Source organism: Rattus rattus, chromosome 6 (genome assembly GCF_011064425.1).
Source record: "Rattus rattus isolate New Zealand chromosome 6, Rrattus_CSIRO_v1, whole genome shotgun sequence".
NCBI classification, from domain to species: domain Eukaryota; kingdom Metazoa; phylum Chordata; class Mammalia; order Rodentia; family Muridae; genus Rattus; species Rattus rattus.
Window position 1 is genome coordinate 157174010 of NC_046159.1, and position 21860 is coordinate 157195869.

At 41.2% G+C, this 21860-nt stretch overlaps 1 protein-coding gene across 6 annotated transcripts in view; it reads left to right on the forward strand.

Annotated features, from left to right (window-relative positions):
- Rbm33 (RNA binding motif protein 33) overlaps positions 1 to 21860 on the forward strand; it is a 107246-nt gene that overhangs the window by 59395 nt on the left and 25991 nt on the right. For all 6 annotated transcript variants that reach the window (XM_032907182.1, XM_032907180.1, XM_032907185.1 and 3 more), the window contains 5 exons: positions 9597 to 9729; positions 10776 to 11119; positions 12610 to 12924; positions 14085 to 14372; positions 16958 to 17602. In XM_032907182.1, coding sequence (XP_032763073.1) covers positions 9597 to 9729; positions 10776 to 11119; positions 12610 to 12924; positions 14085 to 14372; positions 16958 to 17602 — 1725 coding nt within the window. The remainder of the gene's footprint in view (positions 1 to 9596; positions 9730 to 10775; positions 11120 to 12609; positions 12925 to 14084; positions 14373 to 16957; positions 17603 to 21860) is intronic.

The window sequence follows — 21860 nt, forward strand, 5'->3', positions numbered from 1 at the left end:
ACAGTCTTAGAAGTAGAAAACAGACTGTCCAAATAATGTTGACTCTTCAAAAAAAAAACAAAAAGTAGTTGCCTCTAAGAATAGGCAAGACAGCATCCATGTTTCTCTTTCCTTTCTTCAATAATGTTACAAAGCTAAAGAATCAGAGAGTGCTAAAACCTGTGGTCTCCTCTGACCTTGGCTCCTGTGTACTTTGTGAGTTTCAGATACAATTAGCTCAGGAAACTTCAGGCTAAGACCCCAAACCAACTTCTCTCCCTCCCTTCTTTCTTCCTCCTGCCTTATGTCATGCTATAAATACCAGTGTGCTTTGTGGAAGCCAGGTTTTAGTGTGCTGTATACTTCTAAGTTTACAATGTGAGGCTTGGTATTAGCTTGCTATTAGAAGTAGGAAGTTATTAGAAATGGAATTTATTTGTTTACTAACTGTAACATCTCATGACAGCCTGTGTGCCATTTTGTGCCAAGCAAGGAAGACATACTAGCGTGTACAGTAGATATGGTATAGATAGTAGATAAGGCCTTAAGGCCTTCAGTCAGAGGCAGAGAATACGGACAGTAGAGATTGAGGGGTTTTAAGATTTTAGCTCCTTTGTTTCTTACACAGCAAGGAAATGTGGAAATTATTAGTAGCCCTATGTTTTATTTGGCAGTCTAGATGAGCATCTGCAAATACTGACTATCTGCAAATACATCATGCAAGAATGGTTATGACATGTTTGATAGAGTTAGGGTGGTTGTTGGGTACTGTGCAGAGTACTTTTCTGTTCCATGACTTTTAGGTACTGTTGTTATTTCCATTTTACAAGTGAATAGACATGGGCCAAGACAATAAGTCACCTGCTCTGGGCTGCAGCTGGGAAGTGACTGGGTAGAATGACAGGACTGAGGCAGCTCTTAGTGAGCCTTGGGTTCTTCTGCTCTATACCCTGGAGCAAGTGCTGCAGTCAGTGTTATTGTGAGCATCACTCTCAGCTGGGCCCTTAAAGGTTCATCTGGAAGGCAGAATAATGCTCTGCTAAATGCTTAAGAATTACCATGAATCTTAAGCTTTTATGTTCCAATGAACCATAGAATTATCATACCCCACACATTGTAATGCTTGTGCATATGCATTTAAGCAGCATATGGGTACTAGAAAAGAAAACTTAGCAGTATTAAGAGTCCAGAGGGTCAAGATTTGGGATCCCGTTATAATTTCAGTTTAATTTAAAAGGGTACCTTCAGAAGTTATAAGGATTTAGATATTTTTCTGTGGACTCTTGATAGTGTGTGTAGAGACCCAAGAAGTAATGAACCTGGGGCCACAAGGATAGTCCAGTTGGCAAATTGCTTGCCATCCAAAGATGAAGACCTGAGTTAATACCAAGCACACATAACAAATGTGGGTGTAGTGGTGCATGCTTGTAACCCCAACTTTGGTGAGACAGAGACAGGAGGATTCCCTGGGACTTGCTGAGTAGCCAGGCTGGCCTGCTGGTGCGTTGAGACCTGTGAGAGAACGGGTGTGTAGCTCTGAGAAGGAATGACAGTTGGGGTTTGGCTACAGCTGCCCTACACAGAGAAGCAGTACACTTAGTCCACCATAGCTTGAAGTCGTTGGGTTTGTTGTTGTTTTGTTTGTAAAGACAGGGTTTCACAGTGCAATTCTGGCAGTCCTAACCTTGCTCTGTAGACTGGGTTGCCTTGGACTAAGAGGGATCTGTCTGCCTCCCAAGTGCTGGGATTATATGTGTGCACCACCACCACTCAAGGCTTGAAATTCTTACTAAAAACTATGCAGTGGTCTCCCTGGAGTCTTTTTGGCTCTGACCACTAATTTGGGCAAAGATGAAGGGTTAAGCGGGGAGTGATACCCTGGTCTCTCCATGACAATAGAACTCAGCCAAACTTCACTCCTCACAGTGTGGAAACCAGCCTGCTTTTCCAGTTACACCAGCCTCATCTCCTTGGAGGATTCAAAATTAACTGTCTGGAGAGGTGGAGGGGGTCGGGGAAGGATTAGGAAAAGTCCTGTGTGCCATATGACTCATCTATTGATCCCCGACTCTGTTCACGGGACGAACACACATTGTACTTCTGTGAGCCCAGTAACAAAACCAGACAGGAATGCTGGGCTTAATTACACGCAGTGATGACGTCTGCATGAGGACGTCAGAGGGAAAGGAAACAAGCTGGCTGATTGGTCTTTCTGAGAGCTGAACAGAAAGCCAGCTGCAGTGTCTTGCCTTGAGTTTCATGATATTGTAGGAGGTATGTATAGGAACCAGGGGCACAATGCAGGAAGTCACTCTGGTTCTGGAAGGACATAGATGTAATTCCCGATAACATAGGTTATTTAGAAAGCCAGGAACACTGCAATAAATCACTCTGGTTTTGGAAAGGAGCTAGGCGGGTCAGTTGGGTGGGTAGAGCAGCTTCGTAGTGGTGGCAGTGACAGTAAGTGATGGTGAATTGTGAATAAATTAGGCTTGCTGCACTCTTTTATGAAATTGGTGAAAGTTAAAATGATAAAATTTTCACACTGAGGGTTGCTGATTTCCAGCTATCAGTATAAGTTTTGTGTAAGTTGTATTAAAATTCTTCCCTCTTCAATTCCTCCTACATCTGCTCTTTGTCATCTTGTTAACTGAGCTAAAATGTTAAGAGCCTGAGGCATGCTCCTGATAAACACATCAGCATGCTTTCAGTTCTTGCTGTAATTCAGTGCACTGTTTGTTTCTATAAAAATTGACTAAATGAAGTAGTAGAATGAAAACTTAGATTATCTTAAATAGGCTGCTGCTAAACATTGGCACTCACATTACTAAGGATTCTATGTGACACTTGGATACAGTAAGGCTGCTCAGGCTGTTGCAGGCATAGATGTAGCTGTACTGCAGATCAGAACTAGAAGACGATCATATGGAAAGTGACTAGGGATAGGGAAAGACTTCCCAGTGTTGATCAATTAAAATCACTTGGTGATACTAATCTGCTGTAATGAGGCTTTTCATTGTATAGTCCCTCAGCAGGCTGGGAAGTGGTAATGTGGGTCATCTGTGGTCTACACCAGGGTGGGTCTGTGAAACAAACCTCAAGGAGCAGTCTGGGCCTGTCTGGAATGAGGAGGGGTGGCAGAAAGAACCGTTTCTACCAGAGAAGCTGTTCCCAGGGGGAATTTTGTATTTTTATTTAAAATAAAAACATGAATAAAGTTTTTAAGGAATAGATACATTGTAGAAATCTAGTATGATTTCCAGAGTTCGTATGCCACAGAGGATACAGACATTGATGTTCTGTGTCTAAGGGGAAAGTTGACCTCTGTTGGAAATCTCCAACTCTGCAGACTTTGTCCTGACAGCGATGACCTGTGGGAGCTCACACTGAGTTTCTTCAGTGAAACCTTTTGATATGATTGACTGTGGTATGGCTTAAAGTTACCAAAGTAGAGAGAGGTATGACTTTGACTTTAGGCAGTGATCTGACACCATAAAGTTTTTTTGTTTCCTGGTCGTGTTCGATGAGGTAATGGGCCTTGTATGGGCAGTGATGATGGCATAGTCTTTAAACCAAAACACCTTTGGTCCTCTGTAGATGATTGTGAAGTACATTATTATGTTCTTGGAGTCATATGGTATTTATTAGAATTCTGTGAGGGCTGGAGAGATGGTTCAGTAGTTAAGAGTACTGACTGCTCTTCTAAGGTGCTGAGTTTAGTTTCCAGCAACTACATCGTGGCTCAAAACCATCTGTACTGGGATCTGATGCCCTCTTCTGGTGTGTCTGAAGACAGCTACAGTGTACTCACATATATAAAATAAATAAATCTTTTAAAAAATTATGTTAAAATCACTGTAAGGTAGGAGTATGTAATCGTTCATTTAGGCCAGTTCTTTCTCCCAGCTCCCCCGACATCAAGATTAACCGTATAACCGAAGACAGTCAACACTGGATTCAAGTAACCTCTTGTAAGCATGCTAGATGCCTGACTCTAGAGTTGGGGTCACACCTTCACACATGCTGAGGTTTATATGAACTGTTACAAGAGGTGGGCCTACTGTTTCTGAGTACTAATAGCCTCTGTGTTCCATTTCATACTGCCCCTGAGGTGGTGATTGTACACAGCATTGGAGGACAGTTGTCTAATTGGAAAGTGTCAGGATTGCTGATTTACTTGGTATGCTGGTTAGTTTTATATCAACTTAACACATGCTAGAGTCATTTTATTAGAGTGAGTCCTAACTTGAAAAGAGTTCCTACCAGAATGGCTGTGAATAAGCCTCCAGGGCATTTTCTTGATTGGCGATTGATGTGAGAGGGCCCAGAACACAGTGAGTTGGTGCTACTCCAAGCGTATTCTCCTGGAAGAAAGCAGGCTGAGATTAAATAAATCCATTCTTTCCCCAAGTTTCTTTTTTGTTATGGTGTTGCAATAGAAACCCTAACTAAGGCACTTAGATCAGAAGCCACAGGATCAATTAGACCTCTTCACATATCAGAGGTATATAAACTGATTCCCATTCATTCATTGATTCATTCATTCATATCTTCCTTCTTTCCAGTCTCCCTTTCCTCCCCCTACCCCATCAGATGTTACATAACCATGATTTCTAGTTTATAATCCAGGACATTTTGAAGATCACTTAAAACATGTGTAGATGTACTTGTAGGTGTTGCATCATCTTTATCTGAAATATTTGGGACCAAAGTATTTCAGGTTTCAGGGTTCTTTAGTTTGGGGAATGCGTAACCTGGGCTTTACCCATTGAGTAACCGTAGTAAGCCAAAATTCAAAGTCTACAATGTGAAACGTTGAGTGTGGCTTAGAAAGTTACTGATTTTTCAGACTAAGGATGCTCAAGTTGTATGTGCCAGAATATGCTGATGCGTGAAACTGAAACCGGAGTGCTCACGTTGCTCTTATGCATAAAGAATGCTACATACAGTGGACATGATGTGTTTCATTGACTTCATGACAGAATGGGCATGTCTGTTAGAATTCCTTATTCAGGCTTGTAAGTATCAGCAAGGTGATTGGTATTGGTAGAAAAAGCTTTTCTGCGTTTTATCAAAGTGGAGATAGAATCCTCTGAGAGCATCAGAGTAGTGATGTGTCCGGCTAGTTCCATTATTGTGTGTGTTCTGAGGATGGCAGGCATGTCTTACATCTTCACAGCTGCCTCATCATTGGCTGTGTTTTGAGGAGAAGATATCTTGACAACTTTTTGGTAGCAAGAAACTTCTTTAGACTTTGATGTAGTGAGGGCTGCCTCAGTCTCACTTGACCTAGCTAACATTCTTTTTAGTAACAGCTAAAAAGAATGTGCTCTGTGGGGATTTCTGGTCTATATCTTTCAATAAATCCTAATGCTTTATTTTGAGAAAGTGTAATGTTTACATTTCAAACCTCATTTTATTGCCATTTTTAGCTAATATGCTAAGAGGTTTGTGGTTAATGGGAATGTTTGTTTTGCACTATTCTTCAATGTTGTTGTTTTTTTTTTTTTTTTTTTTTTTTTCCCCCAGAGCTGGGGACCAACCCAGGGCCTTGCGCTTGCTAGGCAAATGCTCTACCACTGAGCTAAATCCCCAACCTGTTTTGCACTATTCTTATTGTGCCCCCAGGTTCAGGCTTGCTCTCTGCCTCCCTCCTCCCCTCCCCCTCCTTCCCCACCCTCTGTGTAGTCTCGTATGTGGGTGCACATGTATTGACTAGAGGTTGATGCTGGATGTCTTCCTCAGTCACAGTTCTCTTACTTTCTGAGAGTTTATAACTGGATCTGGAGCCATCTTAGCTAGTCTGAGCCCTAGGAATCCTGCTTCATTTCCCCAGCACTGGGTTTCCAGGTCTGTGCTACCACAACCTGGGTTTATATGCATACAGAGGATTGGAACTCAGGTCTTGATGCTTATGAAGCAAGTTGAGACACCTCCTCAACTCTGTAGTAGACTTTTACATTTGTTTGTTGTTTCTGTGTGCTTGTGTGTAAGGTGCATATGAGGAGGTCAGAGGACAATTTGCAGGAGTCAAGTTTTTTTTTCTCTACTATGTAGGTTCTGGGAGTCAAACTCAGGTCATCAGATTTGATGTGAGACACTTTGCACCCACTGCCATATTGCTGGCCTGAGAGCAGCCATTTAAAGGCAACAGAATTTGCCTTTAAAAGGCAAGCAGTATTTTTGGTGCTATAAAATGGGGTCACATTTAGGGAGAATAGCTAAAATTAGTAATAAAAAATAAACAAGGCATTAAGAATTTTGAGTTTATGAGGAAGATTGTTTTCCTAAATTTTATTTTTAATTATATATTTACACGGGAATGTGCATGGGAGTAGTACTAACGGAGGTCAGAAGAGGGCATTGAGCTCCTATAGCTGGAGTTACGAGTGATTGTGAGCTGCTTACAGTCATGCTGGAAACCAAACTCAGGTCCTCTGCAAACAGCAAACATTCTTTTTTTTTCTCCATCTTTATTAAATTGAGTATTTCTTATTTATATTTCAATTGTTATTACCTTTCCCAGTTTCCAGTCCAACATCCCCTAACCCCTCCCCCTCCCCTTCTATATGGGTGTTCCCCTCCCCATCCTCCCCCCATTTCCGCCCTCCCCCCAACCATCACGTTCACTGGGGGTTCAGTTTTGGCAGGACCAAGGGCTTCCCCTTCCACTGGTGCTCTTACTAGGCTATTCATTGCTACCTATGAGGTCAGAGTCCAGGGTCAGTCCATGTATAGTCCTTGGGTAATGGCTTAGTCCCTGGAAGCCCTGGTTGGTTGGCATTGTTGTTCATATGGGGTCTCAAGCCCCTTCAAGCTCTTCCAGTCCTTTCTCTGATTCCTTCAACGGGGGTCCCGTTCTCAGTTCAGTGGTTTGCTGCTGGCATTCGCCTATGTATTTGCTGTATTCTGGCCGTGTCTCTCAGGAGAGATCTACATCCGGTTCCTGTCGACCTGCACTTCTTTGCTTCATCCATCTTATCTAATTGGGTGGCTGTATATCTATGGGACACATGTGGGGCAGGCTCTGAATGGGTGTTCCTTCTACCTCTGTTCTACACTTTGCCTCCCTATTCCCTGCCAAGGGTATTCTTGTTCCCCTTTTAAAGAAGGAGTGAAGCGTTCGCATTTTGGTCATCCTTCTTGAGTTTCATGTGTTCTGTGCATCTAGGATCATTCAAGCATTTGGGCTAATATCCACTTGTCAGTGAGAGCACACAATGTGTGTTTTTCTGTGATTGGGTTACCTCACTCAGGATGATATTTTCCAGTTCCATCCATTTGCCTATGAATTTCATAAAGTCATTGTTTTTGATAGTAGAGTAATATTCCATTGTGTGGATGAACCACACTTTCTGTATCCATTCCTCTGTTGAAGGGTATCTGGGTTCTTTCCAGCTTCTGGCTATTATAAATAATCCTGCTATGAACATAGTGGAGCATGTGTCTTTGTTGTATGTTGGGGCATCTTTTGGTATATGCCCAAGAGAGGTATAGCTGGGTCCTCAGATAGTTTCCAATTTTCTGAGGAACCTCCAGACTGATTTCCAGAATGGTTGTACCAGTCTGCATCCCACCAACAATGGAGGAGTGTTCCTCTGTCTTCACATCCTCGCCAGCATCTGCTGTCGCTGGAGTTTTTGATCTTAGCCATTCTGATTGGTGTGAGGTGGAATCTCAGGGTTGTTTTGATTTGCATTTCCCTTATGGCTAAAGATGTTGAACATTTCTTTAGGTGTTTCTCAGCCATTTGGCATTCCTCAGCTGTGAATTCTTTGTTTAGCTCTGTACCCCATTTTTAATAGGGTTATTTGTCTCCCTGCAGTCCAACTTCTTGAGTTCTTTGTATATTTTGGATATAAGCCCTCTATCAGTTGTAGGATTGGTAAAGATCTTTTCCCAATCTGTTGGTTGCCGTTTTGTCCTAACAACAGTGTCCTTTGCCTTACAGAAGTTTTGTAGTTTTATGAGATCCCATTTGTCGATTCTTGATCTTAGAGCATAAGCCATTGGTGTTTTGTTCAGGAAATTTTCTTCAGTGCCCATGTGTTCAAGATTCTTCCCCACTTTTTTATCTATTAGTTTGAGTGTATCTGGTTTGATGTGGAGGTCCTTGATCCACTTGGACTTAAGCTTTGTACAGGGTGATAAGCATGGATCGATCTGCATTCTTCTACATGCTGACCTCCAGTTGAACCAGCACCATTTGCTAAAAATGCTATCTTTTTTCCATTGGATGGTTTTGGCTTCTTTGTCAAAAATTAAGTGACCATAGATGTGTGGGTTCATTTCTGGGTCTTCAATTCTCTTCCACTGGTCTATCTGCCTGTCTCTGTACCAATACCATGCAGTTTTTATCACGATTGCTCTGTAATACTGCTTGAGTTCAGGGATGGTGATTCCCCTGGAAGTCTTTTTATTGTTGATGATAGTTTTAGCTATCCTGGGTTTTTTGTTATTCCAGATGAATTTGCAAATTGTTCTGTCTAACTCTCTGAAGAATTGGATTGGAATTTTGATGGGGATTGCATTGAATCTGTAGATCACTTTTGGTAAAATGGCCATTTTTACTATATTAATCCTGCCAATCCATGAGCATGGGGTGTCTTTCCATCTTCTGAGATCTTCAATTTCTTTCTCCAGAGGCTTGAAGTTCTTATCATACAGATCTTTCACTTGCTTGGTTAAAGTCACACTGAGGTATTTTCTATTATTTGGGACTATTATGAAGGGTGTCGTTTCCCTTATTTCTTTCTCGGCTTGTTTCTCTTTTGTATAGAGGAAGGCTACTGATTTATTTGAGTTAATTTTATACCCAAAAGCAAACATTCTTAACCTCTGAGTTAATTAAAAGTTGAGAAATTTCCCATTGGATGAGGTAATAAATACTACATCAAAAGAATTTGATATTTATTATTTTGTTTTAGAGCACTTTGTTTCCTTCTTTGAATAGCAGTCAGTTCCTTTGATACTAGCACAGTTTTTAACTATATCAGTGACTACATTAAAGGACCATGAGATGAGGCTGTTTTCCTTTGCCTCTCTCTGTTCTAGTAAAATACCATTACTGAGGATGCTTGAGTTTGTTAGTTTGGTTTTCTTTGGGTGCTTGGTATAGAATGTAGGGCCTTGCATTGGTGGCAGAGGAACACTCTTAACATTGAGCTAAATAACCTATCCTGAATGTAAGTTGTTTTTATACAAGAGAATCAGCTATATTTTTTTTAATTTTGATTTCTTAAAATTAATGTTATTCTGTTATCTCAGGTTGCTAATTTTTGTTAAAGTACAAATTGAAAATTTTTTCTTTGAACTAAATTGCTACATAGCTGCAGCTTAGAGTTGTGCGAAGTAGATAACAAAGAATAGCATCTTTGACAAAACAAATGCCACGGATGTCCAAAATAGACATTTGGAAGTGAAGTTAACAATTGTGTAGGTTTGAGTAAGCCTTGGGGTTACATGTAGATACTTATCTTCATACATGTGTACACTTCGAGAGGGAACAGAAAACAGTAGGCTGACCATAGGAAATAATGAAATAGTATGAAGTGGATTGTGTGTGTATATTCTGAAGCCTACGTGCTGTTTTCATCTTGGTTTCCATTGTTCTTTAGGGCCCTCCAGAATTTCCACAGCACACACCTGGACCTGTTCCCAACAGTTTTAACCAGCCACCTCGACTTCCTCTCCAGGACCAGTGGAGAGCCCCACCCCCACCTCAGGAACGGGACCCTTTCTTCTTAGGAGGTACATGAAGGGATGTAATGGGCACAAGATGAAGTGACAGAAGCTGCACTGAATGGTGTACCTGTGCAGTTACTGCTAAAACAGGATTTGCTTCCCACTAGGAGATGTGTTACAATGATTCTACCAGTCATCTCATTGGCTAAAATCAAACAGTAATTGGATCTGAAATATTACAGTCTTGTACAAAGAAGGAAAGGCTTATAGAAAAGAACCCACAGAATCATGCCGGGATAGCTAAAATCTAGAATTCTTTCTAAAATACGATGCTAACACTTGAAAATAGTGAGGCGGTCCCTGAAAATACTCATTGTCACTTATTTCTTTGGATAGAAGGGTGAGATGAGAGCCTAATCTAAGCTGTATGAATACAGGGCTTGAGCTGAGCTCAGAGCATTCTTTTCTCTGTTCTAACTCTCCCTAGGCCTGAGCCTGATTGTGTCTGGTCTCTGTATAGTATAATCTTCCAAGCTGACTGTTTAGATCTGCCTTCTTTGTGCTTCTGCCTGAATTGCTCTGCTTGGCCTCATGCTACCTTTGGCAATGTGTTCTAATCTTCTGGCTCCTTTTCATACCTTGTTCTGTCTTTACCTATTCTAGCTTGTTCTCTGCAACCTGCTCCTCAAAAAACTGCCATTCACACCCACCACCTACATGCTTCCTTTCAGTACTCTTAAGTAAGCTATCTTTCCTGTCTGTTCTTTGTGAGTTGGGTGTATCCTATCTCTCACTCATTCTGTCAATCTTTCTCTGATCCATCACTTTGTCTGCCCCTCAATTAGATGTCACTTTCAAATATGGCTGCTTCGTTCTACAAACTAACCTTACCTTGATAGTTAGGGATTAAAGGTGTGTCCGTATTCTAGCCAGATCATACTGTAATCCAGTGGGTGTCTGCATTCTAGCAAGATCTTTGGATGTGATTCTTTGCCAAAGCAGCCAGGTTACTGTATTAAAATTCCTCTATAGCTTATCTAAGAAGTGTGTGGTTTTTTTGTTTGTTTGTTTTTGTTTTTTTTAAATTGAAGGTGTAATGAATTACTGTTCAGTTTCAGGTGAACCAAGGTTCCCCAGTCATCTTTTTTTGGAACAGCGAAGTCCTCCTCCACCACCGCCTCCTCCCACGCTCCTGAACAGCAGCCATCCTGTCCCCACTCAGAGTCCCTTACCGTTCACTCAGCCTGGACCAGCATTTAATCAGCAAGGACAGCAGCCAGTGTTCCCTCGAGAGAGGCCTGTAAGACCAGCCCTGCAGCCCCCAGGCCCAGTGGGGATCCTGCACTTTAACCAGCCAGGGTCAGCAACTGCCAGGCCTTTCATTCCTCCTAGACAGCCGTTTCTACCCAGCCCGGGACAGCCATTCCTGCCTACACATGCACAGCCTAACCTTCAGGTATGACATGAACCAGCCTTGAGGGAAACTATCCCTGGATGGCACCCAGCCTTTGTATTTCATGAAAGGGATGTTTCTGGTTTTATTTCTGCTAACTTATGGTTATGTAAAGGATACATGAGTCTTAAGTATACTGTTCACTATAGCCAGCTCTTCTTGACAGTATTGTTTACCTCCTTAATATACTAGGGAATGTGGAAAAAGTAATTCTTGTTTTCCAAGAACTGAACTTGGGTCACTCTTGGAATTTTTCTCAGCATCCTATTCCTGCTAGGGAGAAAAAAAGGAAGACCTTCTTGGTGGGGAGGAAAAGTGTTCTTTCTCACTCTTTGTGTGACAGGCTTGTGCGCCCTCTGCTGGTAGGTGTTTACTGGCCAGTACAAGTATTTGTGCCTTTTTTCTTATCAAGTATATTTTCTTTATATTTTAATCTTAATTATCAAGATATATAGTGTTCGAGTGAGGTACAGTGGTATTCCTAAGTTCCAGAACTTGGGAAGTACTGTGTACCAAAGAAGGAGTGGGGGGAGTACAGTTCTCTCAACTATTTGGATACACAGGGAATATAAGAATGTGTATTTAGAGACTAGAGAGATGGCTAAGTCATTAAGAGCATTTGCTGCCTTCCCAGAGAATAAGGTCCAATCCCCAGCACATATGTGGTGGCTCAATCATTTGTAACTCCAGTTCCAAGGGTCCCGAAGTCTTCTTCTGGCCTTGGTGGGCATCAGACATGCCCAAGGTACATAAGATGTATGTTCACCTAAAGCATCCATACACATAAATAAACTATTTAAAAGAGTATCTAAGCTGGTAAAGATAGCAGAGCAGTTAAAAGCACTTGCACTCAAGCCTGATCACCCAAGCTTCATCCCTGGAACTCACATAGTGGAAAGAAAGAACTGACTCTAGCAAATCTCTAACCTCTGATCTCCTCAGACACGTGTCACGTTCTTAACTATATACTCACATGTATAGCTAGTCGAGCAATAATTAAATGACAAATTAATAAGAATGTATATTTAAGCTAAAAAGAAAACTATTTACAGTGTTCAAAACGGGTTAAATATTTTGATTTTTTAAAATAAAAATAGAAATAATTTCTCCTTTGTTACAGAAATAATAGAATATAGGTGAATCTAAAGAAATTAATAATTCCATTACCAAGGAGCAGTTGCCATGAACATGTAGGTTTATCTTCTATAGTTAGAAAGCAGTGTGTCCTGTGTCTGTACTTTTTTCCTCATGTACTATAGTCATTTATGGTCTTCGTAGACCCTTTGAGCGTGCTGTGGGAGGTTGCCTTTTATGATGGAACATATGTTTAGGCAAACAAAGGTAGTGTCACCAGCCAATTGCTGCATTTGTAGTGGTGTTAAGTTCTCCACATAAGCTTCTTCTCATGCTGGCTTTTTAAAGGAAACCATTGCATTGAAATCTCCCTAACACATTTATTAATAAACTGTTGTTTGTTTCTTTTGAAATGGAAGGGACCCTTGCATCCTCCGTTGCCACCACCTCATCAACCACAGCCCCAGCCTCAGCAGCCCCAGCAGCAGCCCCAGCATCACCAGCATCAGCCACCCCTTCAACCTCCCCTTCAGCCTCCACACCAGCCTCCCCCACAGCATCAGCCTCCCCCTCAGCATCAGCCACAGCAACACCAGCATCACCACCACCTTTCTGCTCCTCCCCCTCCTCTGATGCCCATGTCTCAGCCACAGTTCAGGCCTCATGTACAGACTGCCCAGCCTCAGTCCAACAGCAGTCGGATGCAGTGTACTCCACGTCAGGGGCTCCGGCATGTGAGTAACAGATGTGGGTTAACTTACAGGCTTTATGGGACATAACTTTTGAGCTAGATAATTTTCTAGTTTTTAAAAATTAATAATCAGTATATTTTCAAAAACAAAACTAAATTTTTTAAGAATACTTTGCAAAAAATTTTTTAACTATAGATATTAACTTACCCTTTTGAGCCTTGAGTTTTCTGAAGTGATTAGACAGTACTGATGAGTCATTCCTCCAGTGCAAGGGGCTTAGTTTTTGATATAGATTATCTACTTCTGTAGTCCTGAATAAGAGCTTACATTCAGTTTTAGGAAATTATATTTGTTTGTGGTGTTACATTTTACATATGGTTAGCAAACATGGGTCTTGTCATCCATTGAAAGAAATTGGGAAATAGAAGGTTGGTGTGAGAGTAATATGTAGCTTCCATTGTCTTGTCCTCCCCTAGTGACTGCCATTACTGTCTCTTTCAGGACAAATCACAGTATCCTAACACAATTCCTTTCTATAAGTCTACCTCTTAATCCTGTCCTTTTTATCCTTATAGTTTGAGGAAGTCAGTGAGTTGCTTTGAACCTGTTTTCCTTAAACCTGCCTCTTTATATTATAATATGACTTGGATGGAAGCTTTAAGAGGATTGCTAGATAGAGGAGAGGCATGTGTAGTCCTGCTTCCTTGTTAAGGTAATGGCAGAAGCTCAGTTCCTCCTTGTCTCAGCTACCTCTGATCCTTGACATGTGGGTTCTCTCTCAGGCTTGCCTCTTCTTGTAATAGAACTTTGTGGCACCTTTCTCCTGCAGAAAGCTTTCTGTAAGATTGAAACAATAGCATTGGGTTCTCCTGTTCCATTTTAAGCTTAGAAACAGTGTACTATTGATCAGTTGGGTCCTTGAGGCAGGCAGAGTGAGGTGTTGTTGTTATTGTTTAGCCCAGAATGCTGTTAAAAATGTTAGTCTACATTTACTGATAAATCAGTGGGTTTGACTTTTATAAATGGAAGCTGTATCTTTATGGAACTGAGTCCTAAGCATCAGAGCACACAGCAACACTTAAGCATAAGAAGTGTTTGCCAGAGAGTAAGGGGTTTACCTCTCAGAAAGGAAGGCAGTTATTGATTGCAGTGATCCCTTGTGTTTCTACTCACTAATAAACTTGTGTTTCTTTTTGTGACAGAACACAGCATCTCAGAATATAAGCAAACGGCCCATGCAGCAGATGCAACCCACTGCTCCCAGAAACAGTAATCTTCGTGAACTCCCCATAGCACCTTCACATGTTTTGGAAATGAGTGGTAATCGCTGCTCCTCCACACCTGCAGCTCAGGTGAAGTCCATTGCCAACACATCCCCACCTTGTAGGGCTGTGGTGGCTTCCAGGAGCTCACAGGGAAAGACTGATGCAAAAGCCAAACCACTTAGTCCTGGGGCTCAACCTAAGGAAGAAGCAAAAGCAGAAGCAGAGGTATGACATCTTCCTGGGGTGTGTTTGTTCTGGAATAGGGTCCTGAGTGCCAGTGTATTCTGCCTAGCTCACTCATGCAAGGATTGTATCTGTACAGTTATTGTTGTATTATATAAAGTCAATGTACATCCAGGTTTAGCAGATGTTTTCTGTAAAGGACCCTGGAGTTCTATAACATTCTAGACAATCATAGTTACTTCTGCCATTGTAGTACAAGGCAGGTTATTAACAGTCCTTACAGGAGCGGATGTGTTGAATACCAGTAAAACCTTACTCAGAAAGCCATGTGGTTCTGTGACCTTACTTATATTTGGTAATTTAGAGTAGGTGTGGATATATAAATGTGGATCAGTATTTTACATGATCTCTACCTCTTACAAACCTCAACTTTGTTGCCTGTTAAATGAGGATGAAATAAGGTAGGGTATATCTGAGAGCTGGGCATAGATGATGAGTACATGAGTTATATGAGCACCTGTAAATCCGTGTTGCGGGCTGATTATTGTTCAGTAGCAAGAATTGAGGGATTCATTTTCTAAAAAACCAGTTAACAGTGTTTTAACCTTTAATTAGATTTTCATTATTCAAGTTTTCTTCGGATAAGTGATTATAATGGTATTAATTGTATCACATCAAAATTAGGAAGTCAGAATGTTTTGGATGTCATTTAATAGACATTGAAAGTTTGATATGTGGGTTTCATAATCAGTGCATGAAAGAAAATGGCTCTACTGGACTGGAATGACGTGGTTTATAAAGAGCCTTTGTGATCTGGGTCTTGGGTTGCACCCTTGTAATCTTAGCTACTCTGAAGGTTAAGTGAGACAGGAAAATCAATAGTTCAAGGCCAATCTGGGCAACTTAGCTCCTTATCATCATCATCATCATCATCATCATCATCATCATCATCATCATCATCATAATGTGATTTTATATATATTTTCCCCCTCCCCCCAGTGTTGTGAATTTGGCCATTTGGCCAACATTCACAAGGCCCCATGTTCAACCTCAGCAACCCTCCCCCCTAAAAAATCCTAAATAAAAAAATGATTTTCTTTTTGCCAATAATTTGATAGTGCCTTTGCGTTATATAGCTAGCTTAGAGAATGTGTATGTGTATATGTATGTATGTATGTATGCATATATGATGTTCATGTTCAGTCTGGTTCATATAACATGTTTCTTATATAATAACACTGACTAAATAATAGAGGGAGAGGAACAGTCAGCCATGTGTACTCATTTTGTTTGTAAATTTACTACAAGCAGGCAGATAATTTATGAAAGTAAAATAGAAAGTGGACAGATTGCGATGGTATAGGTTGAATGCCTTAATTCGTTTTTGTTTAGTTTTTTATATACACACACACAAATGGAACTAGGCTTATATTTTCTTTTTAAAGAAATATATTTATTTTGCTTAGCTACAGTTAACCTACTGACTTGACTTAGGTGTATTTAGTTGGTATTGGTACAGTGAGGGGTAAATCTAAAGTATTTTGGCCTGTATCTCTGAACCTTCTTTAACCCTTTCCTGACTGCTTGGGAAACACATGCTGAGGAATCCCGTCTGTGTTAGGAAATGGTGCGTCTGGGTCTTGGTGCTGCTGGCTGCATCCCTGGCTGTTATTGCACTGTGGGCGTCTTGCTCATCATGCCCGCTGCAGTAACAACCCCTCACCCCCCTACCTACCTATAATTGTTGGAAATGTACCCAAGACTTTGACATTCAACAACAAGTCCACAGGGTAACCCACTCGACTCTCCGCCTCTGATTGTCTTATGTTTCTAATTATTGAGATTTATGCAAATAGGCAGGATTTGTAACTAGGTGAATTGTAGATAGGTTGAATCTTCAATGAAGATTTTTATGGATAGGTGATTTTATAAAAACATTTTAAAATAATAAGCTTTCTTCTTTGGATTCTTTAGTAAAAAAAAAAAAATGGCTAAACTTTTGAAAGGAATTCTCTATATAGACTTTGAATATAGTTTGGGTCCGAGATATTCAGGGCATTCACTTAACATTAATATTCCAATACTGCGATTGGCAGCATTTTGATTCTGAGGAGGGTGTGTGAGTTCAAGGTCAGAAAGATTGACTTGTGCTATTCATTATAACCAATTATTCTGTGACAAATGAGTTTGAGATCAGCCTGAAAATTCTGTACGAAAAATCAATAGTTGTAATCAGGGCCTCTCAGGTCATTCACACCCTACCTTTTGTTGGTTTGTCAGGGAAGAGGCAGATAAAACCCCTGTGACAGCGGTGACTCATAGCTGTTTCTATTTCCATTCGAAACATATTTTGATATCTTAAATGAATAGTTTAATTGGTTTCAAACTTGTAAATGAGCGGAAATTTACATTATTTCATTTTTAATACTCTGATAAGGTTTTCCAAATTAGGTTTAGCTGTATAATTTTCCCCCCTCCCTAGAGGAGGAAAGAGTTATACTTCTTGTTAAGCAGATTTTTGAATGCCTTCTTTCAGATACTGAATTGGAAGGTTTGGGGAGAAATACATTTGTTTGAAATGGCTACCCCACCACATAAAGCAAAGTGAACTGTGTTTTCCATTTTAGTTTCCTGATGAAGATGAAGAGACAAGGTTATATCGCTTAAAGATAGAGGAGCAGAAGCGACTGAGAGAAGAAATCCTAAAGCAGAAGGAGCTACGAAGGCAGCAGCAGGCTGGTGCCAGAAAGAAGGAATTACTGGAAAGACTTGCACAGCAGCAACAGCAGCAGCAACAGCAGCAGCAGCAGCAGCAAATCTATGGCTCTCAGACCCCCATGGAGCAAGAGGAACTGGCAGCTACACCATCACCCACCAATGGTAACCCACTGTTGCCCTTTCCAGGGACACAATGCAGGCAGAATGTGAAAACCAGACTTCTTGTCAAAAACCAAGATGTCACGGCTGCTAATGTTCAGCCCAAAGCGGTAAACTTTGTCCCGCCTGGTGCTAATATGCAGCATCAAGGGCAACACTTGAGACCATTGAAGCATCTGCGACAGCTGCCACACAAAGTCCTCCATGTCAAACCTATGGATATGGAGGAGACCCCCCACTCCCCACAGGCAGCCAGAGTGACATCCCTCCAGGGCCGGCCTCAGGACACCAAGCCAGGGGTGAAGAGGACTGTCATGCACAGGGCCAACAGTGGAGGTGGTGGAGATGGGCCACATGTCAGCTCCAAGGTCAGGGTGATTAAGTTGTCTGGAGGGGTAAGTCGACAAATTTTATGCACTTCTTTGTAAATATTTTTGCCTTAGAGAATATGAGTCTCCATAAGAAAGAATTAAACATGAACTCTGGTAGAGTTACAGATTAACCAAACCTTAAGATTCAAGTTCTACTTTTGTCTTAACCCATATGGTCTCAGCTGTCTTGAGTAGTGAAAAACCATTATGACATCCTGCAGCTATACCCTACTCAATTTTAGCTTCTTTTGTAACAGTTTTCTCATAATCCAACAAACAAACAGTGTATCGTTTGTTGTAGGTGTGTTTACACCTTTAATGCCAGCACACAGGAGGCAGAGGCAGACAGATCTCTGTGAGTTGAAGGCCATTCTCTTCAGAGTGAGTTCCAAGACAGCCATGGCTACACAAAGAAATCCTATCTCAAAAAAAAAATTGTTATGCACATAGTAGTTGTTTACAGCATTGCGCATGTATGGTCAGAGGCCACTTTCGAGCTACACATTTGACGAGTATTTGCTGTGCTCTTTAGCAGTGATACCTGTTGTATTCGTTTCACCATGTAAAGTGGGGAAGTAGGAACCTGGGAACACAGATATTTGTACAACAAAAGGGAAAAGGTAGACCCATGAAGGACAGGAGTGCCCCTATGAAGTGCCATGTATGTGATTTGCTAGCTGAGTATGTGGAGACAGAAAACAGAATTTCCCCCATGGGATATAAGGACATGTATATGGAATAATGTCAAGTCAGTTACATATGTAGAATACTCAGTGAGCAACTACAGGACTATAGAGTCCTGTTTTAGCTGAATGTTTTCCTTCTGTCCCATTCAGCATCCGAAGCTGCTATGTTCAGTGGCACAGTAAAGTTTGTACAGTGGCTTTTTAGCTTTGGGTCTTTATTTTAAATGTGAGGTTTTAGTCTGTTTCATTGATTCAAAGCTCAAGAGCAGATGGCTAGTGTGGACATAGACGTCCCCATTGCTGGGAAGAGCGGTGTAGGTGCTCTGCAGTAGAAGTGTATCTATAGGGAGCAGCATTTAAACTAGAAAGTACTTCCTTTCAAACACAAACCTGCATTTACCTAAAATGATCTCTCTGCTCCAGTGTAAAACAAAACTAAGTCATTTAATATGAAATTTATTTGTCATTTTTACTTCATTGCTGCCTAATTTTACAACAAATAGGAAAAACAGTGTTTGGAATTTTCTACTTAAGGAGCCACCAGCCAAGTGCTTTGGAACATGTTCTGACCTTTCTTTTTTTGACTTAAGTACTGATGTGCATTTCTAGCAACTCTTTTCCTGCTGTGTTGGCAACTTTGATCAACCTGATGAGTTCAGTGGTGTTCACTTTTATTTTGAGTAAATAGTGTTTCTCTAATGCTACCTCTACCAAGTGGATAGGAACTGTTATTAAGAGAACATATAATTGTGAGTTATTTGCAAGGTGCGCCTAGTTAGGACAATTCAGAAAGTAAGTAGCTATGCGTTCCAGCATCTAGTACTATCACCTTTATTTGACTTTTATCATTGCCCTTACTTGCTGCTAGGTATCAATCATAGCTTCTTCTTCCTGGCACTGGCATCATGCTAGGGCTCAGGCCTGTGCACTGCCTCTAAGAATCTAGCTATGAGTCTGCACTGAGCCAGCTACCTGATGATGAGAGGAGGTCAAACATGTAATGTGGCATCTATGTGAAAGGTTTTAGTTTTCCAGTTTACTGTTTGAATTAGGACATTTGTTGTTGGCTGAATTCTATTTTGCTAGGAGCTCTTGACTTCTAATAAAGTAAAAACATAATATATAGCTTATAAAATTTCTTAAGGAAAACTTAATTTTTTTTTTTTTTATTCCTGGTTTTTAGAAATTTTTTACTGTTTCCAGAGTGGCCTCAAGCTTGTTATCCTCCTCCCTTATCCTCTTGAATGCTTGGATTGCAGGCATGCACCACACATCATACACACACACACACACACACACACACACACACACAATTGTGTGTGAGCGAGTGAGTGTGTGTACTTATGTATAATCTATTTTCCAGTTGTCTTATGGGACCTTACTGAAAGGGTTGCTAGACACCCCTCCACAGGTTAAAACTACTGCTTTAGTTAGAGAGAGGTGAGAGAGAGAGAGAGAGAGAGAGAGAGTGAGTGTTAGTTTTTCTAAATAAATGAATTCAGCCTATTCATTCTGTATAACATTACTTGTATTTTTTAGGGCTGACCATTGGCGAACGTTTTATTATAGGGCAGAGGTTAGCGCATGCCTTCTTTACTGCTGTCTGATAGAAAAATCTATATAACTAAATCGAAAGTGTTCAGTAGTCTCTTCTTTCTGGAAGTCACGCTCTAGTGAGCTTCTCTGACCACTGCTGCCTAAGGACACGAGTCTCTGTGCTTGGCTCTGGCCAGCTGCTCTTGTACCTCATACCAGTTTCCAACTGCAGCTTCTTCAGGCTTGTGTGTGACCTACAACCTGCGAGCCCGCTGTGACTCACAGTGGAGTTTCCTGTCTTCCAAAGCTAATTTAAACATTAAATCATTCGTCTTCGCCTACTTCGTTTTAATTTTTTGAGATAGGGTCTCATGTAGTTCTGAACTTGGTTGTAGTCTGAATTTTTAATGTTTTTGCCTACACTACCAGATGCAAGAATTAAAGTGGGTTGCCTCCACATCTGGCTTCCTTAGAATTTTTATAAAAAACTGGATTTTGTGATTTTAGGTTTATCATTTCTTTAATAATGTTACCTTTAAGGATATTTTCATTTGTCTTCTAGTTGTATATTAGTTCTCTTTATTGAAATTATTTGTGTCCTCTTTATTAAAACAATTTCATTGTGGTAGTAGGAAACAATCCTAAAGACTTTCGTAAGAATGACTTCTTGTGTGCTGGAGAGACGGCTCAGCAGTCAAGAGCACTGACTGCCCTTCCAGCGGTCCCGAGTTGAATTCCCAGCAACCACATGGTGGCTCGCAACCATCTGTAATGGGATCCAATGCCCTCTTCTGGCATGCAGGTGTCTGTACAGATAGAGTACTCATTTACATGAAATAAATAATTTTTTTTTTTAAGAATGACATCTTGATAGTATTTCTGTGTTCTTGTGGTGGCTGGGTCACTGTTGAGTTATGCCTGGAGGAAGATGCTATGTTTTGTATAGGGCTTGTTGTTGGCATCATATCTGCATTGGCTGCTCTGAAACTCAATTTCATAGCACACAGAACTTGAAGCTCTCCCTCTTCAGAGTCACAAGCTAAGCTGTGTGATCATCTGACACAGAAGCTTCCCAGCTTTTGCTATAAAAAAAAAAAAAAAAACCCATGTTTGGGTAGTTGTTTGTCTTGGCTGCTTCTGGGATGCTGCCACCGCCACCTCTGCCACCTCTGCTTCTGCCTTCTCTTCCTCTTTGCCATTATCTCAATTTCCTGCCTATAAATGGGCTTAATCTGGTTGTGGGGGGAGTTCTGGAAGAAAATTGCTGGCAGATGAAGGTGTTCCTGAGGCCCTAGTGAGGTCTTGGCATTTGCAATGACTATTGTTTGTCCAGGGTTGAGCATGTGTGACACGTGAGGCACACAGATGGCAGGTAGAGTCACATTCTCATTTCACAGTGCAGCAAACTGAGTCTCCACATAACAAAGCAGTAGGCCTGGCGTCTGTGCTGGGTTCAATTCTGAGTCTTGGCCCTATTTAATGATAAAAGCAAAGGTAGGAGACATAAATAATTTATTTACTGTGAACTACTGGGGCCATCAACCATTTTCTGGTTAACCACAACAACAATCAAAACAAGCGTGTGCCAGGGTGAGCCCTGCAGCCTCTTCTGGCTCAGGAGAGAGGAAGCCCAGTTCACCTTGAGTGGCCTTGGTTACTTGGATTGGTGGAACGTCTTATCAATAAAATGAAGGCCCATTCCTTTGGTCGAAGGGAGAAAGTGTCAGGAAAGTAGGCAGATACTTTATCCTGACCCAGGTTATGAAAGATTTAGAAATATGGCCGCAAATAAAGTAATCAGTTTTTCATCTGTGAGCACATGGAGAATTGGGAGAGACTCAGGACCCCTACCCAGCAAGGGAGCCAGCTGTTTGGCTGTGACTCTTTGTATTTACTTTAAAGGCTGTCCTACTGCCCTGGGGAAGGCCTCAGTTGATCTGTGGGAGCTTGCTTTGGAAAGTGGAGTGATTTTGCTCATCTCTTTCCCTATCTTAGAGAGGCAGTGAGAGTGTCTTCATCCTTCTCATCAGGCTTCCTTTAGAGCCAGTGTGTGGGTCCCT